The sequence below is a fragment of the Bradysia coprophila genome, chromosome II (assembly GCF_014529535.1).
Source record: "Bradysia coprophila strain Holo2 chromosome II, BU_Bcop_v1, whole genome shotgun sequence".
NCBI lineage: Eukaryota > Metazoa > Arthropoda > Insecta > Diptera > Sciaridae > Bradysia > Bradysia coprophila.
In genome coordinates this window covers 945,070-970,458 of record NC_050735.1, presented here as the reverse complement: position 1 = coordinate 970,458, position 25,389 = coordinate 945,070, and the positions used below count along the sequence as shown (strand labels likewise).

Here is a 25,389-nt window from a genome sequence, read left to right as displayed (position 1 = left end):
ACTTACACATTTTGAAATGCTCGAATGACAGGCTTTTCATTTAATATTATTGACGTTGTACATTTGTTCAACGCTGATTTGAGCCACGTGAAGCAAACGGTCAAGGCAATTGGAATGCCTAGATGTATGACGTAGAATTTCCTCAATTTTGTGTTTATTGCAGCATGATGTTAAATCAATAATTTGATTTGAAACATTTAGGGCATTTAGGTGAATGCATTTATTGATTTGGAATTATTAAAAATAGTTATTTTTGTCATCGAGTGATAATAGTATGTTGTAGTAATATTGTAGTATATCTCATTACAATACTTGTAACACTTTGTAATTTTGGACATGAATTTATCCATGACTATTCGATTGATCAAATTTAATATTCAGTTGTCCAGCTGTCTAGAATTCTGTTTGATTGCCTTTTTGTTACATCAGAGTAGATGCGAAGTATGTTTTGTGAATATGAAACGAGGACTTTTTCGCAAAATACAAAAATGCGATAGATGTTCTTCTCTTACCCTTTTGTACAAAAAAATTCATCTTATATTGCCTGCAAAAATTTAACTTTTTTATTAAAATTTCTTACACTTTTTAATTAAAGTGGGCTCACTTGATAACAATCACTTTGATGGTGTAAGATGTAGTTGTAAAGGGAGTAGAAAACTACCTACTTAATAAATCATAGTCAACTATCAAATTTGATAGTCAACTATCAACTTGTTGGTCAAGGACAATTATCAAGTTTTCAACTATCAAGTTGTCAACTCTAAAGATGTTAGTAGTTTACTAGCAAGAGATGTTTACACGTTAAAAGCTGCGCATCGAATGATGAAATTATTCTTCCAACTATTAACGTTTTTCATAGCATGTCATAGAATTATTAGAAAATATTAAATTTTTTACTCTATGTCGCGTCGTAGAACCAAGTCACACTTAATAAAAGAAGGGAATCGAGATGACCAAACATGAACCAGCAGACTTTAAAGCAGAGGTCTGCAAGGTTAACTGTTTCACTGCATTTTTCGTAGTTTTCTCTAAAACCATATTAATTTGACTTAACTCAGAACCATAGATTATTAGTTTTTACGAAAACTAGCATATTTTTGGTGAATTTTAATACCATAGTTTTGTAGTCATAAATAAAACTAAGTTTTTTTTGTATTTAAAATAACTGTAAATAGCGTGGTTCTCCTTATTACCATTTTTTAATGGTCTACAATTTAACTATTTTTTATGTTGATAATAATGAATTTAATGAAAAATCTGGAATTTTTCGTTGTTTTTTTTTGAAAAGTTGAGTCAAATTGAATGAAATTTGGTTAAGAATAAAACCAATCTTTTTTTGGTTTTAACTTTCACGACAAAAGATGTAGTATCCAAGGTTACCATAAAAATGTGGTTGACGATTACACTAAAAATGTAGCTAGTACTATCTTAAAGCAAAATATTTTTAGTTATGTCAATCACTAAATTTTAATTTTCAAAATTCGGTAATATATTGAACTATGCATCCATGCAGTACAATTTAAAAACATTTTCAAATCTGAAAAAAACAGTGAAACAGTTAACCTTGCAGACCTCTGCTTTAAAGTCTCGTTTCATTGGCATTTTACTGAAAGCTTTTCAAGATGTTGAACATGCTGTAGGCTCTGTTAATAATCTGTTGGAAATGAAGAAGTTTATTTGTTGCAAATGAACTTCGTAGTCATTTGCTCACCGTCATAAAAGTTTCCAAGTTCATTGGATATATCAAGACCGCCAACTGTTGTGGCTGCTTCAACACTTCGCCCATGATGAGAACATATTTCTTACATGATTCAGTTTGCTCTATCCAATTTGACTCAAATAAGCAGTAAGATAGTCGGTCACTCGCCAGGGTGATGTCATTTGCGAGGTACATAACCAGAAAAATATCAAAAATTCCATAGAGCAGTTCAACCACATAAAATTCCGTTTTTACAAAATTTTGGTTCGAAGCCTAAATTGAGATGAGACTTCGGCTATAACCGTTTTTTTACTGTCGGTAACAAAATACTCACAAAGGCCAAGTTATAAACAGAAACACAAATTATTATGCCACTGGTTGTGATTTGGGCCAGAAATAATGTTGAGAAACAGGATCTGAATCGTTCGACTGTTCTGTTTTCGTCGAAAGAGAGTTTCGATTAAATTTGAAAATCAACTTTTGAATATGACACGTCATTACTCGTTTAAGTTTCGATGTGCTTTTACCAGAACTATTAAATTTTCGACGAATTGTTTACTTTGTTGTATCAAATTGTAGGTTGTCAGGCTCAACACTTTTTTACTAATTTTCTTTTGTGTTTCGTTTCTGTCCCGAATATTGTTGGTTGTCACTCCTTTCAATTTATTAAATTTATTTCCCAACAATTGGTACTCCACAGAATAATTCAACATTATGTACCAAACTAGTGGAGTCATCCAATTTACTACGCAGTACAACACTACTGACAATGAGACGAGAATGTAAGTGAACCAATAGATAATTTGTGAATCATTCCAGGAGAAGCTTATAAAAGCAGGCAATCCTTTATCGGCGGAGAAAATTGGTAATTTTACAGTAATGAGCAAAACAGCAGTCGTAAGTAGCGTAAAAAAATATGGACGAACGAATCCGATAAATTTTTGGATCTTTTTGTTCGCTTGCTGGTATTCATCACGATTTTCAATTGAGTGAACGACTATCGGATCATTCAAAAATTCGATAATTTCTTGCTCCTTGAACAGAAGGTACAAAAATTTCACGTATACAACCCATAGTAGAATGACCATCTGGCCAGAAAAAATCGATTCATTTCGATCAACACATAGATAGCCGTTAGTTGCAAAGATAATCGGGAACAGAGCACCAAACAACGTGTAGAATAATTTCTTGCCAATTTTACGGTAATTAGGTTCTTCGTCACGTTGCCATATTCCAATTTGGTAAAATAATTTTAGAATTTGCTGGAATATTTTGTCCACTTGAATTGAATACATTTTCTTTGAATTATATTATCGACCCTCACAATCCTTTGCTAAGTTTATACTGATGTGGTGTACGTATGCACAAAATTGATTCTTGAAAATAACGATTGTGGCTGGCTAGAGTTGTACTGAGTATATCGCGTATATTCTGAGTATTAATAAAATTGTTGTATTGCTTGGTCAGTAATTCAACATTGACAAAGTGTTGTATTGCTTTGACTTGACCAGAATTGTTGAAAAAAAAATTCTTTTATTCAACGAAGGGCGAACGAAACGTGTTACCGTTTACGATTCGTGACGAAACGTTTTACCGTTTACAATCATAATGCGGACGAACAACAGGACAAAACAATGCTGATTTCGGCGTATCACGTCATCATCAGTGCACCTATGTCTTGTGATGACTATGTGCATATCATATCCATATGGTCAAGTTAAAGCAATACAACACTTTGCCAATGTTGAATTACTGACCAAGCAATACAACAATTTTATTAATAATTGTATCGATGCTTTTTGAAGTTTGGCATCGCAGCTGTGGGTGGCGCCACGGCTGCCATACTCTGCGCGGTTTGAGTAACAATTTATTTATTGTCACTAAAATTGCCGAAAAACAAATTGTCGGATGTGAGAGATCCACAAAAGCTGTATGTGAGAGATATAGCAGAAAAAACAAAACAAAGAGTTTTAACAAATGACGAAAAAGTGTATATAATGCTCGTACTATTGAAGTGATTGCTCACTTCAGTTTGTGTCGTGCTGATATGCACATAGTCATCGCAAGACATAGGTGCACTGATGATGACGTGATACGCCGAAATCAGCATTGTTTTGTCCTGTTGTTCGTCCGCATTATGATTGTGAACGGTAAAACGTTTCGTCACGAATCGTAAACGGTAACACGTTTCGTTCGCCCTTCGTTGAATAAAAGAAATTTTTTTCAACAATTCTGGTCAAGTCAAAGCAATACAACACTTTGTCAATTCTGAGCATATCCAGTATATCGAGTATATCTTCGTATATTCCGTATATCGAGTATAAGTCGCACGTGTTTGACAACAGCCACATGTAGAAAAATGAAATTTTTTACGTGATGGATTTCGATCAAACAAAGTGTCAGTGTGTTGCTTATGATCTCAGGAGTCTGGCAAGGTAATTAGTTTTTCAATCGGACTAATATCGGCTGAGCGATAAGACTTAAAATATTCATCAAAGCCACCAAAATGATGACAACACTGCATAGAGGTAGACTACCTAGAGGAATTATGACCCGAAATTCATTGAAAAATTATATCACACACAACACTAACACGAAAACGTCAACTTTGCTTTGCTTTGGACGTTATGAGTCCCTTTACTTTTGACATTAAGAGTCCCATCACAATATTTTTCGTTTTCTTTCGTTAAAAAGTATATGCAAATTTATGATTTTATTATTAACACTGTACACTCGGAGAATTTTGAAAACCGACACATTTTCCGTTTTGTGTTTTACTGGTTTTTTGTGAATTTTGCATGTACTTTTATATGGAGAAATCAGAAATTCAAGTAAAACACAGAAACAGAAAATGTGTCGGATTCCAACAAAAAATTGACCCAAAAAATTTGTGAAAGAAAATTTTACATAAAGAAATTTGCGTCACAAGTGGCAGACGATTCCATTTTCCTTACAATAGGTTCCTCAACATCTACCACTTGTGACGCAAATTTATTTTTGTAAAATTTTCTTTCACAAATTTTTTGGGTCAATTTTTTGTTGATAAAACTTTTGCGTACGGTGCACAATGCGTCACCCTCAGCGATATCAGTTATTTTCGAAGTAAGATAAAGAACTTGCGTCACATTTACACTTTAAGGGTTTTTTGGCTGATATCACCACTTTTGTAAGTATGTCAGTCTCAACAGACGGAAGTTAGGAAGTGCCAGAGGAATCATCTCTCAACCCAAAATTTAGTAACCAACCTTGGAACATCGAACTCATGTCGAAAATAACCGAAATCCATCGAAAAATCCGATTGTATGTATGTACAAAATTGATTCTTGAACAACATTAAAATAAGTAACGATTGTGGCTGACGAGAGTTGTGGTATCCTTTGAATGACATGCCTTTCAATTATACAATATTTAATATGGACTTTGTACACTTGATTAGTGCTGATTTGAGCCACGTAATAGCTATTTGCGTATGTGTCTCTGACAATTGATTTTAGGCAATTTTGCGAGTTGCGAAGGAAGTGAGACAGGTAATTTTATATACAGTAGGAAACTGTGGACGAAATAGTCATTTTTGGGAGCTAATTAACTACAACATAGTAAATGTTCTGGCGGAACGGACGGAACGGACTGTTAAGTGTTAAAGCTGACACATCCTGCTACCGCAATCTGTAAACAAACCCTTGTAACAGTTCTATTGCAACCGTAAAAGCGGCATCAGAAAAAACGCTACCAAAAATAAATTTAATTGACTGACTGAAAGTCAGGGTCGTCAATGTGTTACACCAGAAAATAGCGAAATTGTCTGAAATGATGATGGTCATATTGTTGTGAAAAACGCAGAGAAATGATAGCAGATGGCGTTGCGCCGGTGAAGCGGTAGCAACGCCCTGTGTTTTTTGTCACGACGATAACTGGAGTCCAACCAAAGTGAAAGAATCGTTTTTTTTTAAATAAATTCAATTAAATTTCGGAGGTCACATCAGAAGATCGGCTTTGTGGGCCTAAGGATCCGAAAGTTATTCCAGAAAACCAGGATTCCAAACAATCGAAAAATATCACTTTGATCTAATTTGATTGTGTCGGGTGGTAGATTTCATACCGCGAACAATCTCACTTGGTCTGTGGGTGATAACTTGGCCCACTTGGAGAATATAACAATTCTCTTTGTTAGAACTGCCATGTGTTCGTAGTCTCGAGGACGAACATTTAAGACCTCATTTATAGCGACCCAATAATCTGACCGCGGCCACCAAATCCTGTCTTAATGATGTTTAACCAATCCAAACGAATTGTCGACCAAATACTTCCGAAATTGAGATTCCAAACGACCGAAGTAGAAACGGAGCGCAATGTGCGAAGTGTATTTTCAACTTGATCTACGTGGCCAATATTTCAACTCACGAAATCAATTTAATTAATGAATGGCAGTGAATATTGTACGGCAGCGAGGTAAAAGAATAAACTCAAACTTTTACGGATTTTATCGATTCTTTAATTATAGACTTGGATAAAATTAATATTCGAACCATTCACAACTACTCTTGTTACTCCGAAGTGGTTTGCTCGGAGTTTTAACGGAAAAAGAGGAAGATTTACAAACTTACAATCATTTTTATACCTTCGGTCCTGCAATGGTTCCGTTCGCGTATTAACTTTCATTTCGAAATGATTATACGGGAACAATTGTTAAATTGCTAAACGATGGCACTGATTCTTATATCTATAATTTGGCCGACAAAATGACCGGTATGATTTGAATGTTTCTTATTCTATTTAGTTGAGTTTGGTTATTTATGTGACTGGATCCTTCGTATTAAATTGGTTTTATTATTCTTAAATCTATTTACAATGTAATAGAATTCATGTAGCGTCTCAACACGTTACAAGAAACCTGTGCAGATTACACAAATTTACACAATCTGCAAAGGTATCACCCACAAACCAATTTTTCCTTTAAAGGGAACACATTTTTGCGTGCTTTAGTGGTTTTACATTTTCGAAAAAAGGTTTTGGTTCAGAGAAATCATCGAAAAACGAATATTTTTTCGCCTAAATGTAGGCAACAAATTTACAAAGGGGTGAGCGCTCTTAAGCTGAGCCGAATTAGAAGCGGTAGATGAGATTTTTTTTTCATAAATCTTCCTGATGCTACTTCAGCAACACAGTGCATACAAGAGATCCCTGAAATACCATTGAAAAATGATGGTATATCTTTATCTATAGTTACGTGCCGTATTTTTGGAGGTTCCGTCTTTTATATTTAAAGTGAACGCACTTCTTAACGGAAAAAATCTTATTCAAAGCAATAGCATTATTACCAACATTAAAATCTTAATTTTCATGAGACATGACAACTGCGCCGAGGATTCTTTTCTTGTTGCATTGGAGCCACCGATGGCACAAGCAAGTTACGTCGGATATGATTTTTGACATTCGATTTGACATTAAAACAACATCGCAAAAATAAAAACGAAACCGAGAATGTTATTTTGTTTTAAGTAAAACTTAGGACGACTAGAACATTTTGTGTGTGTTACTTGTGACTTGTAAGGAATAGAAAGTGATTTTAACAATATCCTAGCTGGAATGTGAGTCTCATTTATTTAAATTCAGCAGCAAACTGTTGTCTATCGCAATATCTTTATGAATGGGAGTGATGACATTGAAAGCAAATGTTTTATTTTCATATCACATATTTGTCAACACAAACATTCAAACATGCAACGAAGACAAAAAATTTCATTCATTCAAATGTTTGCTTATTATAATTTTTGGCAATTGTGTCATAACTGATTTCTGGCAGTATGAACTTAGACCAAACGAAAAATCAATTTTTGTTTTACTTTCACAGATATACGCGAACCAATCGGTAAAAATTCGCCCAAATGTTCGTCGAATAAGAAAAAAAAATTCACATGACACAATGACATCAATGAGACCATCGAAAACGACTTTATTGAAAGTCGTCATATTAGGGGATGGAGGAGTGGGTAAAAGTTGCCTGATGAATCGGTTTGTGACCAACGTATTCGATGAAAACAGTTTTCATACGATCGGCGTTGAGTTTCTGAACAAAGACATCGAAGTAGATGGGGAAAAGTACACGTTACAGGTCAGGACAAAAAAGAAAAGAAATTGAAATTGCTAACAGTGACTGGGACATTGAAATTGATTTCCTTACAGATTTGGGACACTGCTGGACAGGAACGTTTCAAGGTAAAAATAATGAATTCCTCTGATTTTTAGTCCTAGGCTCGGGGAATGCATTGCATATTGCATGCGATTAAAATTACTCCATCCGGCATGATTTCCTTGGCCAAACAGAATTGCCTGTCCCTAACCAATTTTTACCAATTCAGGCTCTGCGAACTCCTTTTTATCGAGGATCAGACATCTGCTTGTTAGCCTACGCTATCGATGATCTAGCCAGCTTCAAAGGACTGGCTCAATGGCGAGAAGAATTTATCAAATATGCCGACATTACGTCGAATCAATTCCCATTTATTGTGGTTGGAAACAAGGTACGATCGCCACCTCTGACGCCATAGAGTGTTATGATGAAAGAGAAAGAAATATTTTGACAGGTGCTCCAAGGCAAGTTATAATAAACTGGTCTTCGGTCCTCTCGCCCGCATCGTCAGATGTTGAAAGAGAAGCAAATACTTTGACAAGTATCCCACGGCAAGTTATAATTAACTGGTATTCGGTCGTCTCGCTCCGATCATAACACTCTATACGAAAATAAATGTCCCATTCAATTGACTGCTGATCAGTAACTGGAAATTTAATTTCCCCCCAGAACGATGTGTCGCCAGCCAATCGTGAAGTGACGTCGGAATCGGTTTCAATTTGGTGCCAAGAATACAACATATCCAGTTTCATCGAAACATCGGCCAAAATGTCAAAGAACATTGTCGAAGCTTTCAAATTGGCCGTGCAACAGTGGCAAGCGCTGGAAAAGTCAACGGAACGTGCTCTGCGCGCTCACGGTGAAACCATCGATCTGACACAGGGTGTAAATTTGCAACCGGCCGACCGGTCATGCTGCAGCAGCAATGTCACCAGCAATCCGAATAGTCCGCAAACGAGACGACACGAAGTGTTTAAGTGAATTGTGAATTTGGTCGGTTGCATGAAGAAGAAAAAACGGTTAATTTAACATCTCTGCACACGGTGAAAAAGATGCACACTCACGACACACCAATACTGTACCGGTTACCGGTTAAGGAGTGTTTTTCTGTTAGGTCGTAAAAATATTTTCTATTTATATACTCTCGTAATATTACACTTTATGTATACACCAAACCCATGGAATCAATGCTAATATCACTGAATCGGTAAAAAAAAATCGCTTTCTCAGTCGTCAGTGATGTTGAAACGAAGTCTGGTAATTTAGCGGCAATTAAAATGTCAAATTCGTAGGTTTTTACCACTTTTTCGATTGAAACAAACGATTCAAACATCAAAAGAGTTTGGAAGAATCATGACTGGTACACTGTTTAGGTTTACAGTCTTGATTCTTCCAAACTCTTTTGATGTTTGAATCGTTTGTTTCAATCGAAAAATTGGTAAAACCTACTAATTTGGCAAAGTTACTTTGTGGTACCATACAAACAAATTCACCAAAATCAACAATTTTTATGGTGTGGTGAATTTGTAGTATGAATCGTCGTGTGTCACCCGCGCATCTGCATCTCCAATGTTTACAGCCTTGGGAAGAATGTGGGGATCAAGGTTGTACATGACGAGGTAGCACCGATTGCTAGAGCTGCTATCGCAAAAAATCCACTGTGCGGTAATTTTCATACAAAATTGTAGCGAAATTTCGCTTCAGTTGAAATTTTGAACTAAAATGCAGGTTGAGTTACCGATAGTCATGTTTCTTTCGATACGGCCCAGTGAAGTACCGGCGATCGGCGTAACATCCTCTTGCGGAGGGATGAATTATTCCCATTGAAGCCAATTACTGAAAAGACATCATTACACGACGCTTTGAGCATTCAATGTTTTACCATTTCGTCAACATTTTACAGCGAATGAGATTTTATTGTTTAAGCTTTAAAATTCACTAAAAACCCGTAATTGCTGTGATTTTTACCAATGAGAAATAATTTTATAACCAACACGCAACTGCAGTGTGTGATTTTATGTACACTCCTTTTTATCAGAGAAATGATAACGGCGGCTGACACGTCGGCTGTATGCGAAAAGAGAATTTGCGGAGTCGGCGTGTGAGTTGCCGTTATCATTTCTCTGCTTTTTGTATAAACTGGATTGTCTTTTGCTATGCGAAATTAATGTAATTTTTTATTCCCAGACATGATTTAGATGCGTGTTTATGATATAATGCATTCCACAAAATTTTTTTAATGAAAATTATTGTAGTTAGAGCAACAAAAAGAAATATTAAAAATGAAAATGACTTTCGGTTGACTTTTGAATGAAACACTTATTGCGGGAGACGATTAATGAGAATAATGCAGAAACGTGTAAACTAGCCAGACTCATCAATAAAGATTACCGACGCTCTTGCGGGATTACCAACTACACTCAAAATTATGTGACAACACTTCCTCGTTTCCTCGAGTTTCTCACTCAACAGAGGGCGAGATCGTCGAAATCGTAAAACGGACGCCTTTTCTAGTGGAATTTTTATATGGTCCCTAGAAGCCACTTTCCTCGATACTAGTGTGGCCAGCCAGAGTTGATCGAAAACCGAAAGCATGTACTTGTCTTTATAGGAATGTCTCCAGCTACACGAAACATACAAGGTCTTGTGAGGTGCCATTAGAAAGGTAATTGCATGTGGTTCCCAGGCAAAAGGTCTCATATGTGGTGTAGAATTCACCTCTACGATGAGATATGAGCAGTTGAAAGTAGTGGTAAAAACGTGATAATTTCGACAAACTTCTAACGGTTCCTGTGCATCCGAAACGTATCGACACCAATAAACGGTTTTCCCTTGATGTGTCCGATTTTGGCAGGATGTTTTTCAAAAGAATTCGTCAGACAGCCTTCTTTGCACGGCATTTTCTCATAAAGATTTGACATACCATTTCTCCGAGTCAGTAGCCTCTAAGGTACTGAAAGAACAAGTTAAGACAACTCTGAGTTGATCACGAAGGCGGTGACGCACAAATTGCGTCAGCGGTTACAAAGTTTATATGAAAAAAGCAATTTAAGAAAAACAAAATTCCGAATTTTCCTAACAAACATTATCTTCAAGTTCATTTCACACACATTCTGTAGTGAGTGCGTGTATCAATTTTGGTGGCTGTCTTAATCTGTTCTTTCAGAACCTTGGTAGCCTCTCCGATAATATAGTACTCAAAGGAACGACATTTCCGATAGATTAGAAATAAAATTTACCTTGACGTTATCGCAACTATCTAAGCATTCAATATCACAATTACGCTCTACCGTTCTGCGTATGTAAGTAAATTAAAACAGAACTTGAGCGTCATTGATTGAGTAAATAAATAACATCGCACCAACTCATTTAGCGATTCGTTACAGAAACGAATCGATTTAAAAAGAAATGCGATCGGATATATTTTGTCGGCACCTGTTGTGTGTGCTATGAGAACAAAAAATATATTTTTTTCTTCATTGGAATCCAATTGACGCTATTGAATCGTCTTATCTGAATTAACAATTCAAATTAGAACAAAGCTAAGTAATACCCCGAAAACAAAACGAAAATTTTCTCTATTTATGAGAACCCTATCGAACCCTGTGATCACCGACGAATTTTAAGAACGATCTACCTTTGATTCACGAATTGTACGAGATTTGAATCGATTTATTGATAGTGAGACCTTTTGAAAAAAGGATGGTGTCGGCGTCAACCTTCGACATCTATTTTTACAGTGTTTGGGCTCGGACGAAAAATACGTCTCTGAAAACCGACGACTACCCTTTGGGTAAGCTACCTGTCTCTGAGAATTTTTCACGTATTTTCTTAAAACACCGAGAACACAAAGAAAATTCGAGAAAAAATCAGTCAAATTTTTTTTGACTTTCTAGAAATTTTCATGATTTTTGTTAAAATTTCCTCGATTTCCTCGAAAAATAAAATCTGAAATTCTCAAAGTTTGGGTAAACTGTTAAAATTATAAGATTTACAAGAGCGAACAATTTGTAAACCATGCTACTAAACACGATCTCTACACTACACAGCCAATAAAGAACTTCATAGCGTTGTCCTCACGGTGCGGAAAACAATTAGACAAAATCGTGTCCAACTAGGAATGAACAAAAGAAAAGACAAGAGACAATTTGGCTCGACATACAGTAGAGGAGGGTCACATCTTTGGTGTTTTGCCCTATTTCCTTGAAATCTGTTCCATTTTGATGGCTTACTTAACGAGTCCTAGTTCTATCGTCAGAATAATGACAAGCAAAGTAATTCGATTAGATGTAAAATTTAACCTTTCCTACAAAGGTCTCAAAAGGTAGGATACGAATGGAAAATGGCAACATAAAGTGCAAATCGTACCAGTGGCAAGAATGTGAGCTTTTTTAGCAGCGTTTACATGAGTGCTTTACGAAAAAGTTTAAATCGAAAAATTAGTTTTTTCATTTGAATTGCCATAAACCCTCAGAAATACAAAAATTTTCCTGAAAATCATTATTTATATGCCAGCAACGCTGAGTGACGTCAAAGTCAGCTTCGGTCTATTTGAGTGACGTCAAAGTCAGCTTCGGTGCGTTGTGCGTTGGTGCCAGCAATGCAGCTGTAAACCAGCCAAATTTAAATTTACCATCTGAGTCAGTTAGACGATTTTGAGGAAAGTCACTTTGCATTTTCTAGTCATAAGACAACAAAGTATCGTACTGTCTTGCTGGGAAATTTTTTGCTTACGCGTGTGGGATGCATTCCTCACCTTCGGCTCGAAATACAACAATGTCCCAGCAAGACAGTAATGTACTATCGTATAAAAACATCGACAAAAAAAACTAATTTGTCACTTAAATATGCGCGACTTTATTGTACAAAGTTGAGGAATGTGATCCGTCCACTTCACTAGTTCTCGTCATTTACAATTTTTTAAACAAATCGTTGTGAAACTGCTTTCGTTTAAACTTACATCAATGACAAACTTTTCATTTTTTTTTAAACAGACGGAACGCCGAATTAATGGTTTTTGCTGAAGCTATAAATGTTCAATGAAAGAACCTAAAATCCGGTTTTACATTACAAGTTGATCATCGAACATAATAATCGATTGGTTCAAAATATATTTCATAAAAATTGAGGGAGGTCAAACATTCAAACATTGTTTTTTTTTCTCTCGTTAAACTTAACTGTAGTCGTTGTAAATGATGATATTGTAAGTGAATTTGTGCGGGGTCTGTATTCATGAAATTATTTATAAAGAGCCTGTTTTGAATTTTTTTTCTAAAAATATTATTAGTGCAACCAAACCAGCCGAACATACTATATCGCAGTGAACTAAAATTTATCGATGGAATTGTTTACAAACTATTTTAGTTTGCGTGAGAATCGTAACATGTTCTATTTGTTGGTAACGTCTTGCGTTCTATTCCAAGTAAATTCGGCAGTACTTGAAGGCGATCGCGGCACAAGTAACATTCAAAGAAAGGGTGATCTAGTGTTTGTCCATGTGGTTAGTATTCGCCTAGTCGGTTGGCCTGTTGGTGTTGGTACTAAATTGTAATGGATTTTACCCTTAGTTTCTAAACTCTATTCTCCTATATTGCAACTATATATAGCAGTTCTCTATAAGCGTTACGAAGAAAGTGATTGAGCGAGGTTCGAAGGCAAGGTCAGTCAAACAATAGAAAATTGGCTTAATTTGATATTACTATCAACCCCGAACAATAGAAATTGACTGATAAAGACTTTACCCCAGGGGCACTTTTAAGCGTGTATTTTACACACTGTGTGTAAAAAATTTTAAGAAGTGTGTATTCTACACACTTTTATGTTTGCACAAAAAATGTCCAACTACACACTTTTGGGAAAAAGAAAAGACCGACTATGGAGACTATTCGCAGTTTCTGCAAAAAGTGCTTCATGGAGACTATTCGCAGTTCCTGCAAAAAGTGCTTCATGGAGACTATTCGCAGTAACTGCAAATAGTGTTTCATGGAGACTATTCGCAGTAACTGCAAATAGTGTTGCATGGAGACTACTATTCAAAATAATAATTTATTCAATATAGAAGCAAATTTTGTATCTTATTAAAAATAATGCAGAAAACTTATAAATAAAGTCACCTGCAACTCAAAATCTTATTTTGGACAAAGATCGAAATTTCAAATAAGATTTATCTATGATGACCCATAAAGGCTTAACGTTTCAAGCCGACCGTTCCGATCTAGCTTAGTAATTTGAATGTGGCGTGTCAACTCTAGATTTATCGACAAAAACACCATCCGATTCGTATCCAATTGTTGAGAGAAAATGAATGGTTAAGTGGGAAATAAAATCGACAAAGTGTTCCCGTCGAAAAATATTGATATTCAACAAACTACATTCAGTTGCAGTCTACCTATTGCGATATTGTCCACCATTTACAATATCAAAATTCTTGATATTAAAATTCCTGGGTCGACTCGACCAAAAGGATCAAAGTTGACTACGATAGGAACGAAACGCAAAGCGAGCGACAAAAATCAAATCTGTCCAAAAGAATAACCGAAGCGACATTAATCATCTAGTGGTAGATGAAGAGTAGTATGTCTGCTGGACAATCGAAAGTTTTGTCGACGATACATGTTTTGCATTTCTACAGAATGAATTAGCTAACATCAAGAAAATCAATGGAATTGTTCAAAATGTAATTCTGCTTTATCGAACTATCAAGTACGATGTGATTATTGTTTGCACTGGCTCTATTTTGAAAGTTTTCGGTACAAAAATTCTCAAACATTCATATGCACTAGTTGTACTTAAGATTTGTTTAAGAGACGATTATAATTATGTGCTATTGATAACTTTGGTGAATAATTACCAACAGCGTTGAGTTTGTTTACCATTAAAGACTTTAATTTAAAGTATAAATTGGTAACTGTGGACTGGAATTCCACAGACTTTTTCAAACTTTTTTCAGCCAGTGGATTCACGATTGTATTCTATTTTTCAGTCATTTTCAAACATTTTTAAGGAATTCGAATTTCTTCATTTTAAAGAAAAATGTTCTGCGAATAGTCTCCATGAACCACTATTTGCAGGAACTGCGAATAGTCTCCATGAACCACTATTTGCAGGAACTGCAAATAGCATTTTCGAAAAGAAAACATTTGTTGAAATAATAAATTTTAAATGACCGGCTAAACTTTAACGGTGGCTCTTTATCAACATCTTTTAGTTTTATCTTTTAGTTGTTCTGATAATTTCAAATAAAATTTTGTTAGTTAAGCTGTCTCGGTTTCTTATTTTTCAACAAAGTTTAACTGTTCCGAATTCTACGAGAATGATTTTCGTATCAGAGAAAGATTTTGTGGGGCTGCGGTTTGTTCTTGTTTATGTGAGGTATGTTTTACAGTAAAATAGTCTCTTGTCTCTTGTGCTCAACGTGCAGTTATATTTTTCAGTTTCGAATGATTTCTATATTTTATTTATTGAATCATTACAATAAACTATATCGCTAGAATCAAGGCTCGAATACAACCGAAATTTTCCAGTCACATGTAAAACATAAAACAAAAATTCGAAACTTCACCAAAATTTTAAGATTTTGGTTCGAAAGTGTACAAAAATAAAACTATGTTAAAATTTTGTCGAATATGTTTTTTAAGTTACAAATTTGACCAAATTTTGGAAATCTAGGCATAGTCCCAAAAATAGTCCCGGTTTCCAAGTTAAAACAAAGTTAATTGTAACAACGTTGAGGATGCTATATACGAAATTTAAATGTCGAATGTGTAAAAACTTTTGAAAAGTGTGTATTCTACACACTTTTTTTTTACAAAGAAAATGTGTAATTACACACTTTTCGAATCTGCAAAAAGGTACGGAAAAGTGTGTATTTACTCAAAAAACTTAAAAGTGCCCCTGCCTTACCCTGCAAAATACACTAAAAGTGTTCACTCTGATATAATTTTCGCCAAGAATACACTAAAAGTTTTGACTGATCCACTTTTCGCCCAAAATACACTGAAAGTGTTGACTGATCCACTTTTAGAACAAAATACATTGAAAGTGGTCACTGGTCTACTTTTCGCCCAAAATACACTGAAAGTGATCACTGGTCTACTTTTCGCCCAAAATACACTGAAAATGTTGACTGATTCACTTTTAGAACAAAATACACTGAAAGTGATCACTGGTCTACTTTTCGCTCAAAATACACTGAAAGTGGTCACTGATCTAATTTTCACCCAAAATACACGGAAAGTGTTGACTGATCCACTTTTAAAACAAAATACACTGAAAGTGGTCACTGGTCTACTTTTTTCCCAAAATACACTGAAAGTGTTGACTGATCCACTTTTAGCCCAAAATACTCAAAAAGTGGTCTTTTTTCGCTCAAAATACACTGAAAGTGGTCACTGATCTGAAAGTGTTGATTGATCCACTTTTAGAACAAAATACGCTGAAAGTGGTAACTGGTATACTTTTCGCCCAAAATACGCTGAAAGTGGTCACTGGTCTACTTTTCGCCCAAAATACACTGAAAGTGTTGACTGATCCACTTTTAGCCTAAACAAACTAGAACAAAATACACTGATACATTTTTCTCAACAGCTGCATCGACATGGCGATCGAAGTCCCTTCGAGCAATACCCTGGTGACAAATACGACATTTCATACTGGCCACAAGGATGGGGTCAACTAACAAACGTAATTCATGGTCAAATCTCATGCTTCTTCGCCTTTCATAAAGCAAAAATTCTTTACAAATTCATAGCTGGGAAAGCAGCAGCAGCTTGAATTAGGACAATGGCTTCGTCGCAGATACAAACATTTTTTAAGCAGCACGTACCACGTAAGCGATGTATTCGTGCAATCTTCCGATACCGATCGAACGTTGATGAGTGCAGAAGTTAATTTGGCGGGGCTGTTTCCGCCGGTAAAGAATCAAATTTGGAACTCGCTGTTGTTATGGCAACCGATTCCGATACACACAACGCCTGTAACATCTGATAATTTGCTTGCTGGTACGATGCCTGAGTGTCCATCGTACCACACTGCTTTTGACAAATATGTCGAATCGGTTGAAATGAAATTGTTCCGAGAAACGAATCAGCCGTTGTACGAATTTCTATCCATACATACCGGAGCGACGGTGAGTCATTTCGATGATATATGGAGTGTAACGGACATTTATGACTCATGGTTGTGTCAAAGGACTCACAATCTATCGTAAGTTTGCCAGACAAATTACCATTGGTCAATGAGTGTAAATTGCTGAGCAAGCTTTCGTTTTTGTCTGTTCCAGCCTCCCTCAATGGTCGCAGACATTGTATCCGAACAATGAAAAATTTTACAAAGCTGCACTGAACGCTTTTTTACTGCCGACAGCAACGAAACATTTATCCAAATTTTCCGCTGGATTTTTGTTAAAGGATTTACTGGACCGTTTTTCCAGTAAAGTTCAACATTCGCTTCAACCGAACCGAAAGTTGTTCATCTACAGTACTCACGATTTCAATATCTTCAATTTGTTAATTTCTCTCAACATCTTTGACGTAAGCAAAAAAAGTTGAAAAGTAGAGTTTTCGTGTGAATTTTGCTGATCCGAGGCGATGCCTAGGTCAACATACACTAGAAAATTAGTCTTTTCATTTGTATACATTACATAGATTTTACATGCTGAGGGCGTCGAAAGAAGTGCTTGAAGTGCTCGAAAGTTGTAGCTTTTGCTACATGCGTCGAAAACCGTACTTTTCATGTTTGAAGCACTTCTTTCGACGCCCTCAGCATGTAAAATCCATTACATAACTCGGTATAAAAGTGTAAACTCTTGTTTTCGTGTGTTTGTTGACCGCGTCTTCGCCTCGGATCAACAAAATTCACACGAAAATCTATTTTTCATCTTTTTATCCATAGTTATGTAATAGTATTATGAACATCGTTAGCAACAAAGCAATTGAACAAATTGATTTTGCAGGACAAATTCATTCCCTATGCTGCTGCTGTAATCTTCGAACTGAGACAGTACAAGAACGACCATTACGTGCAGATATTTTACAAAAATTCGAACGAATCTCCAGATCCGATTCATATTCCCGGTTGTGGAACTATGTGTCCGTTGTCGACTATGTATGAATTTTACGATGATATTTTGCCGAAAAATAACTTCACCACCGAATGTAAAATGGACGAATAAAATTATGATTTTTCGAATTACGTTAAAGCTTTTGTTTCATAATGTGATGGGCATGGAAGAGCAAATAAGTACTAGACCTTTATTTTCACATAATATACTGTTATGATCAGAGCGAGAAAACCGAAGACTAGTTATTATAACTTGCCTTGGGGTACTTGTCAAAGTATTTGGTTCTCTTTCAACGTGGTACGTTGAGAGCGAGAGGACAGAAGACCAGTTTGTTTTAACATGCCTTGGGGTACTTGTCAAAATATCTTTTTCTCTTTCATCATAACACTCTATTCAAAATGACTTACATAGAGATACGCGGGCAACACACTTGATGACTTTCACACCGCGTCTTGTGATGATTGCCGTCGCCGTGATGATGTAGTTATTTTTTCCGTGAGTTTTTGTGGATTTGCATTGCATGCAGCGCTTATAATACTTCCGTCATCACAACCTGCAAGATTATACCTTGAACGCAGATTTTTGTCTTTCAATATTGGCAGGCCTGATTTTGACAAATTCATTATTTTGTTGTTCTCCGTTGCTCTTCTGAGTTTTTGTTTTGACGCACATCAGAATAATATTTAATTTGCTGAGTAACTTTGTGTAAAGACAGAATGGCTGTCACGTTATTTTTCGGAATCAGACTATCTGGAAAGCCGTACGAAAGGATTGCCCATAAGCTCGACGAGAATGCATACTCCACATATAAAGTGGAAAATTTGAAACGATTGCTGGTTGACGATCTGCTCGGAAATCATTCGGAAACATCTGGACCGTCTGCATTAGGTAAGGTCAACTTACAGGTCATTGAAAACAAAAGCACGCACTATGTGTTGACTCGTGGTGGAAATTGCGCTCTTGTGCTATACAAAAAACAAAAGAAAATCTTTGGAATGTTGCCAAAGGCGTCTCTTGTTTTGATGGTTCGAATAAAAAAAAACCATTATTGATGTGCGATGTTAGACGTTACACGGTTACACATCTCCGTTTTCACCAAACTGTCTCTTACAGAACTGGTGTATTGCGGTTCAGTGCTGGATGATTCAGTTGAACTCAGCAAAGAAGGAATCAAGTCGGGATCCACCATCCATGTATTCGATAAAACTGACAGACCGGAACCGGAACCAATTGCATTTACAGAGGAAGAGATAGCCGATGCTAGTAAAGCGTATCGCAGCATATGCTTCAACAGCCGTCCGAATAATCTGTTTCCAGTAAGTTTCGAACAATTTCTTTCTGCGACGAGTGGCAATATTCAATATCGATTTTTAGACGATAATATCGTTCCTGACGATGTTAAACGTTGAGAAATGTCCCGTCCCCTCTGTGACATTGATGCAAATTTTGCTTTTATGTTTCCACAGAAAGTCATTCGTCCGGAAGTGATCAATAAGGTGCTCGAAAGGTACCCAGAATTTTACAGTGATACTGGTGCCTTTGCAATATTAAAGGACGCCGTTCTGCTCGAGAAAATGATCCACTCATACCAGGCTAAACTCATTGGCGATCAATATCCGATCCTAATCAAATCAGCCAAATTTATGGCTGAAACTATGATCGCTGTGATGAAGAAAAATCCCGTCAATCCAGCACAACGGATAAGAAGTATGATCCAAGGTCACAACAAAAAAAAAACGAATTTCTCTAAACAAATTCTTACCTCCTCTTGCAGCTGAAGATTCATCAGAATCGTCTGAAGGCGACTCTCCTCAGGCATCGCCCAGTCGCAGTAACGACAGTCAACGCATCAGTCGTAATCAATTGGCTGCCGCATTATTATTCGCTGGTACGGCATCGTTGAATTCATTGTCGAGCATCGCTCAGCGGACAGGTGATAATGATGAGGAAATGGCTACCACGTCGAATACAACACCACCGACTCAAACATCGGCCGTTTCGACTGCAGATCCCAGCACATCGACGGTGGAAGCAACGTCAGTGGAAGCTCCTACCGATAATAGCACTCAACGGTATGCAGCCGAATTGCAGATAATGCGAGACATGGGTCTGACGGAAGAGAATAGTAATCTACAGGCGCTCCTTATGTGCAACGGTAATGTTGAGGCGGCTGTTACTCTAGTTTTAGGACTTGGCAATTTTGCTTAATTTTTGGTTAATGATTACGAACTGAATAGATGTGAACCTTCCAACCCCCTTTCGATTTTATAAGAAAATTAAATTTAAAAAATTTGCGAAACATTCCCAGACTTTCCACTTTCCACATCATGACCGTCTCAAGTAAAAAACATTTCCAGTGGACTTACACAAACAACCAGATTTAATCTCAGCTCTCATCCCGATCTTCCTTTAACATTTCTTCAATTAATCGTTTCCGTTCCTCTGCCTGTCGCATTTGCCTTAACACTAAGCTTTCATAATCACTGTCCGATATTGTGCTCGATCCACTCGGATTGTTGCGGCTCTTCGGAGGATCACCAACCCACTCCAATGTCAACGGATTTTCCATTCGTCCCTTTTCATACGAAACTGCCATCTCGGCAGCGTCCTGCGTTTTGAATTCCACCAGCGCACTGCCGTTCTTTTTCGGCGACATGACCAACACCACAATGTCGCCGTATTTGTGAAGGAATTTCTCGAGCAACTCTTTGGTGTATCCGCCGTTCGATGTGTCGCCCTTCGATGCCGACCATTTGATTTTGATGCGATGCTGTGCCGAGTCCCACTTGCTGTTCATTTTTACCCGTTCTTCCTGCAACTGTTTCTGCATCAATTCTTGTTCTTCCTGCAACAATTTGAATCCTTCCTTCCGCAATCGTTCAATTTCGTCTCTGAGTGCATCTTCCGGTGATTTGGCAACGGTTGAATAGGTCTGTCGTCTGGCTTGATTCAAATTGGCCTGACGTTCACGCTCCTCCAAGTCAGCCTTCAGTTTTTGTCGCTTACTGTCCAACTGTTGATTTCGCAATTCGGCCGCCTTTTTCGCTTCAATTACCCGGTTGTATGCGGCACGGGCTGATTCATCTGATAGGATTTCCAATGCTTTCGATAGATCGTGAAAGAGTTCGGCTGCTTTGGGATTGTCCGGATTTTTGTCTGGATGGCATTCTAACGCCTTCTTTCGATAGGCCTTTCGAATCTGAAATTATAAGCAGGACGAGAACGATAGATTGAAAATGAAAAGGATGTTTAAGTTGACATAACAGATAACTTACATCAGCGTCTGTAGCAGTGATCAATATACCCAACAGACCATACAGGTCTACGGTGCCCAAGTTTTTAAGGTCAAGCATTGCAGCGACTTATTTTATAAAATAAACTAAACTTTTCGACGAATAGAGCACAACAAACGTATTCGACAATCGGTGGGCCAAACAACTTGCGACGTTTACCTTCTTCTTCTGTTGTTCCAGTTTGATATACTGGTGAAATACAGACCATACGACCTAACGTTATGAAAAGCTTAAATTAATCAAAATCCTGGTAGGACAGATTACGCAACATCTGAGTTGGTCTACAATGCGGTGGCATCGAAATTTCCTATTGACTAGAACGTTTTGTGCAAGGTCCAAGGTGGATGCATGGGTATACTACTAAAAGAAAAAAACTTACTAAATCGTTAAAATTTGGTGCCAGCCGTCTTTGGGGAGCAAATTATATAAACATTGTAGGAAGAGCCGATCTTCAGCGGATAACAAATTTCTGAACAGGTTAACGAACAGATGTTTCGGTTCAGTTAAACATAACTTGCCTTGACGGCAGTTCCGAAATTAATGAAGAAACTCATTAAAATTTGTATTTGGGAAACTCGAACTTGATATTACTTGACATTGCCAGGTTAATTTAACTGATCTTCACTCGCCGTTAGCAGTCGAAATGTTTTCATATAAATTATGAGAAATCACTCAATGCCAGTTTAAATAGCTGGTCCAAATTATATTGGGAAGAAATAAAAGCGATAAATCTAAAATAAGAATTGATCACTTGAAAATAAAAATGATTGCAGGAAAATAAGAATGTGATCACAACCAGTTTTTCAAATATAACACTACGAAATAAGATTCTATCAACCTAAAATAAGAAGTGATCACAAGTAGTACCTACCACCCGCTAAATCAAATGTGATCACTAAAAATAAAGAATTTGATCACTAAAAATAAAGAATTTGATCACTAAAAGTAAAGAATTTGATCACTAAAAGTCCGAACGAATACACATAAAAAGCGTTTTAACACGCCGAGCGATCCGGCCCATTGCCCCGGAGCGAAGCGGAGGGCCGCAATGCGAGCCGGGCGCCGGAACGGTGTTGGTAACTTAGGAGTTAATTTTTTTTCTCTCGCATCGTCTAATAATTAGTCTGTGTAATTCATTGCACATAAAAAGCGTTTTAACACGCCGAGCGATCCGGCCCATTGCCCCGTAGCGAAGCGGAGGGCCGCAATGCGAGCCGGGCGCCGGAACGGTGTTGGTAACTTAGGTGTTAATTTTTTTTTCTCTTGCATCGTCTAATAATCAAACAGAATAATAGATAGCATATCCTTATTTCTTGCAATCAAATTTTTTATTTTGCACGATCATTTCTTTATTTTTTGTAATCAAATTCGAAAATTGTAGATCATTTCTTATTTCGAGACGATCATATGTTAGTGGTAAAATTGCATATATTTAGTGATCAAATTCTTATTTTTTGGTGATCATTTCTCTTTTTCTAGTGATCATTTCCTATTTTCTTGTGATCATTTCTTATTAAATAGCTATCACTTTAATTACATGCCAATTATATTTCCGTCTCTTTCATCATGACAGTCTAATGAGTGCTATTGGTGCTATTGAGAACGAAGATCAATTAAACCTAACTGGCGTCAGGCCAGTGGCCTGGTATCAATTTTAAAATTTTTTGAATGAAAATAAATCGAAATCCGAATTTTCGATGTATGAGTTTTGAGTATGAGTATCTTCTATCATTTTGGCATGGCCCTCGTGGCCAGTCAGGCCAGTTAGATCTAAATAAGACGAAATTTCTCTCAACGTTAAAGAAATATAGATGCTTTGTTGAAAAGAATACATTTGGGCGTTTTATAAATAATGAATTTTAGTTTTTTTTTAAATTAAATAAATTATCACTTCTTTGATAATAAATAAGCAGGCGCGCCGACTTTCGTTTTGGGTGTTGGGTGCTAATGCTCCAAGATAAATTTTCATTGCAAAGCCGCTTATAGAAAGCGCAGAACTATGGTCAGTTAAAATTTCAACAGACACAGGTGTTCCTGTTACGGCATACCGTGGCATCAATAATAGCACAGAGAATTCTGAATATTAAAAGCCGATAAATGATTGATATAAAATTGAAAAGTTTAGCGCCGAATTATTTACAATGGAAATTTAGAACTTTCCCTACACGGAGAACGGTGACAAATATTTAAATTTCACACAATGATGACATTAAGATGTCACCAGACCTATTCCAATTTATTTGAGCTAGCGGTTTTATATCCGTTCTTTGTAGGACAAATTGTTAGGAAAGATTAACAAAATCGTAGATTTTCTTCTAGAGCTCTTGATGCCATTTTACTAACATATACCGTGTAGCAAATGATCACTTTCCATCACTCGATTTTTTGTTTGTTTTCCTTCCGATCCTTAATCTATTATAGAAAAGATAATGAAGAGAAAAATAGGGCTGGCTGAGTTTTCGCTTGCCATCGCCTAGGTCTGATTTTCTATGTGGCTGAAGTTAGCACAACCAAGATTTTTTACAATCTCGAGCTAACACAAGATCACAAAGGATTTATATTTTCCAGAAATGACCTAAAGTTATTTTGAGTTATACAATGTGTTCATCTTTAAAAAGCACAATGTTAGATTTTTTAGAGTTTTAAAAGTCATTGATGGTCCCATTCAATTAAGTCCTTCCCAGTCTATGATACCTTTTCGTGAAATTTGAATTCGCTAAGGTATTCTCAAATTTTGTGCCAAAATATCATAGACTGGAAACATTTTGTTGACTGGTAGCATCGATGACTTTTAAAACTCTAATAAATCTCAAATATGTTCCGAACTAAAAAGAACCCACTGTATTTCTGAGCCCTAATAATGAGAAATTTTTAAGTCTGTTTCGTGTTTTAGGCAACTAGAAACGTTCCTGGGTGTGGAGCTGTTTGTAACAAAAATCAACTACTCTTATATTTTGCCATTTCGATGCTGAGATTTTCGGATTCATTCACTTATGCTTTCTTCTATAACTTAACTTAAATGAAAACCTCAATGGAAAAGGAGTCACCATTCTTAATGTGAATAAAGTTTTCACTGAAATTACGTCAGGAATGGTGACTCAAATGCTTTTTTAGTTTGGCTTTTTTCATGATTCGGGAGCAAAATCGCTCTTCTTCTCCTTTGACATCTTCAGATACTTTTTAGAAAAGTTATGGAACAAAATGTAAGTGAATATCCCAAAAATCTCAGCATAGAATTGGAAACATAAATATATGGGACATTCTCAAGTTAGTAAGAAATATTGTATATTATGAAGCACTCAGCGGAAGCTGTTGACTAGGCCCGTAGTCTACATCTTCAAATTCACGTTGGCATGAAAATATGAAGAAAAATAATAGACTTATTGTTACCGCAAAACATAGCCAACATAATTCACTGAATGCTTCAATATGTACGAAACTTGTAACTCAATTAACTTGACCATAACCCATATTAAATATTATGCACCTGTGCCCAAATGTTTGTTTTGACGAGTTGGTGATTGTGATCCTAAGCAGAAGGCGAGGGTCATAATCCAACTCGTCAAAATAAACATTTGGACATAGATGCATATCATTTTTTATGTGTCGATGCAAAGATAAACAAAAACTCCCTATCCGAGCTGATGCATAATGTTAGTCTTACCACGAAGACATATAAAAGTATACTATCTGCATATTCTAGGAGTTAAAATTGTTAAGATTGTGTCGACAAATTCTTGTCATTGCTTTCTACTTTCTTCAGAAATTCTAATTGTAGTCTGTACTCTCGGTTTGATTTGTCGGTTTTGATAGAGTAGAAGAAGTCATTTCAAAGAGAAAATGAATAGCTCTGATAGTGAGAAATACATAGAATTGCCTAAGATATGACATTTTTTTTCTGAAATTAGAATATCAGTTCTGGATAAAGTCTACCATTTCATTGGGTGCTACGCACCCAACAAATTCTAGTGTTGGGTGCTTCGGCACCCAACGCTACCTAGAAGTCGGCGCGCCTGTAAATAAGTAAAGAGTCATCGTCAAAATCAATTCAAAAAATTGTCAAAATTCATAATCAAGCGTCAAAGTTAAGTGTAACTGAGCCAAAATCTCTATCCATTAACAGTATATAAAGTGTCAACAACGAAATCTGTATTTCGGCTCAGTTGAACGTAACTGACCCTAATGTCACAATGAGAGAAGAAACACA

The 25,389-nt window shown here is 36.5% G+C and overlaps 5 protein-coding genes across 6 annotated transcripts; 3 read left to right on the top strand and 2 right to left on the bottom strand.

The window, feature by feature from the left end:
- Positions 1–1,585: 1,585 nt before the first annotated feature.
- On the bottom strand, positions 1,586–3,012 carry LOC119071566. The gene is made up of 4 exons (XM_037176543.1): positions 2,201–3,012; positions 2,034–2,133; positions 1,712–1,972; positions 1,586–1,654 (listed from the first exon to the last, which is right to left on the bottom strand). The coding sequence occupies exons 1-4, from the start codon at positions 2,992–2,994 to the stop codon at positions 1,604–1,606; spliced, it is 1,206 nt and encodes a 401-aa protein (XP_037032438.1). The 5' UTR covers positions 2,995–3,012; the 3' UTR covers positions 1,586–1,603.
- A 4,121-nt stretch (positions 3,013–7,133) lies between these two features.
- On the top strand, positions 7,134–9,043 carry LOC119074300 (ras-related protein Rab-9B). Its single transcript, XM_037180364.1, has 5 exons — positions 7,134–7,287; positions 7,551–7,811; positions 7,883–7,915; positions 8,059–8,220; positions 8,499–9,043. The coding sequence occupies exons 2-5, from the start codon at positions 7,623–7,625 to the stop codon at positions 8,808–8,810; spliced, it is 696 nt and encodes a 231-aa protein (XP_037036259.1). The 5' UTR covers positions 7,134–7,287; positions 7,551–7,622; the 3' UTR covers positions 8,811–9,043.
- A 4,061-nt stretch (positions 9,044–13,104) lies between these two features.
- On the top strand, positions 13,105–18,000 carry LOC119079985 (prostatic acid phosphatase-like). The gene is made up of 5 exons (XM_037188182.1): positions 13,105–13,329; positions 16,416–16,511; positions 16,579–17,033; positions 17,110–17,359; positions 17,782–18,000. Exons 1-5 carry the CDS (start codon positions 13,168–13,170, stop codon positions 17,998–18,000), a joined length of 1,182 nt encoding a protein of 393 aa, XP_037044077.1. The 5' UTR covers positions 13,105–13,167.
- A 530-nt stretch (positions 18,001–18,530) lies between these two features.
- LOC119073365 (ubiquitin-like protein 7) lies at positions 18,531–20,190 on the top strand. 2 transcript variants are annotated; one of them, XM_037178815.1, is made up of 4 exons: positions 18,531–18,777; positions 19,003–19,205; positions 19,356–19,596; positions 19,661–20,190. In XM_037178815.1, the coding sequence occupies exons 1-4, from the start codon at positions 18,606–18,608 to the stop codon at positions 20,095–20,097; spliced, it is 1,053 nt and encodes a 350-aa protein (XP_037034710.1). In that variant the 5' UTR covers positions 18,531–18,605; the 3' UTR covers positions 20,098–20,190. The 2 variants fall into 2 exon arrangements, with proteins under 2 accessions (XP_037034710.1, XP_037034798.1); XM_037178903.1 differs by having other exon boundaries at positions 18,534–18,777; positions 19,664–20,190.
- A 58-nt stretch (positions 20,191–20,248) lies between these two features.
- On the bottom strand, positions 20,249–21,349 carry LOC119073793 (dnaJ homolog subfamily C member 17). Its single transcript, XM_037179570.1, has 2 exons — positions 21,165–21,349; positions 20,249–21,088 (listed from the first exon to the last, which is right to left on the bottom strand). Exons 1-2 carry the CDS (start codon positions 21,240–21,242, stop codon positions 20,276–20,278), a joined length of 891 nt encoding a protein of 296 aa, XP_037035465.1. The 5' UTR covers positions 21,243–21,349; the 3' UTR covers positions 20,249–20,275.
- Positions 21,350–25,389: the final 4,040 nt, after the last annotated feature.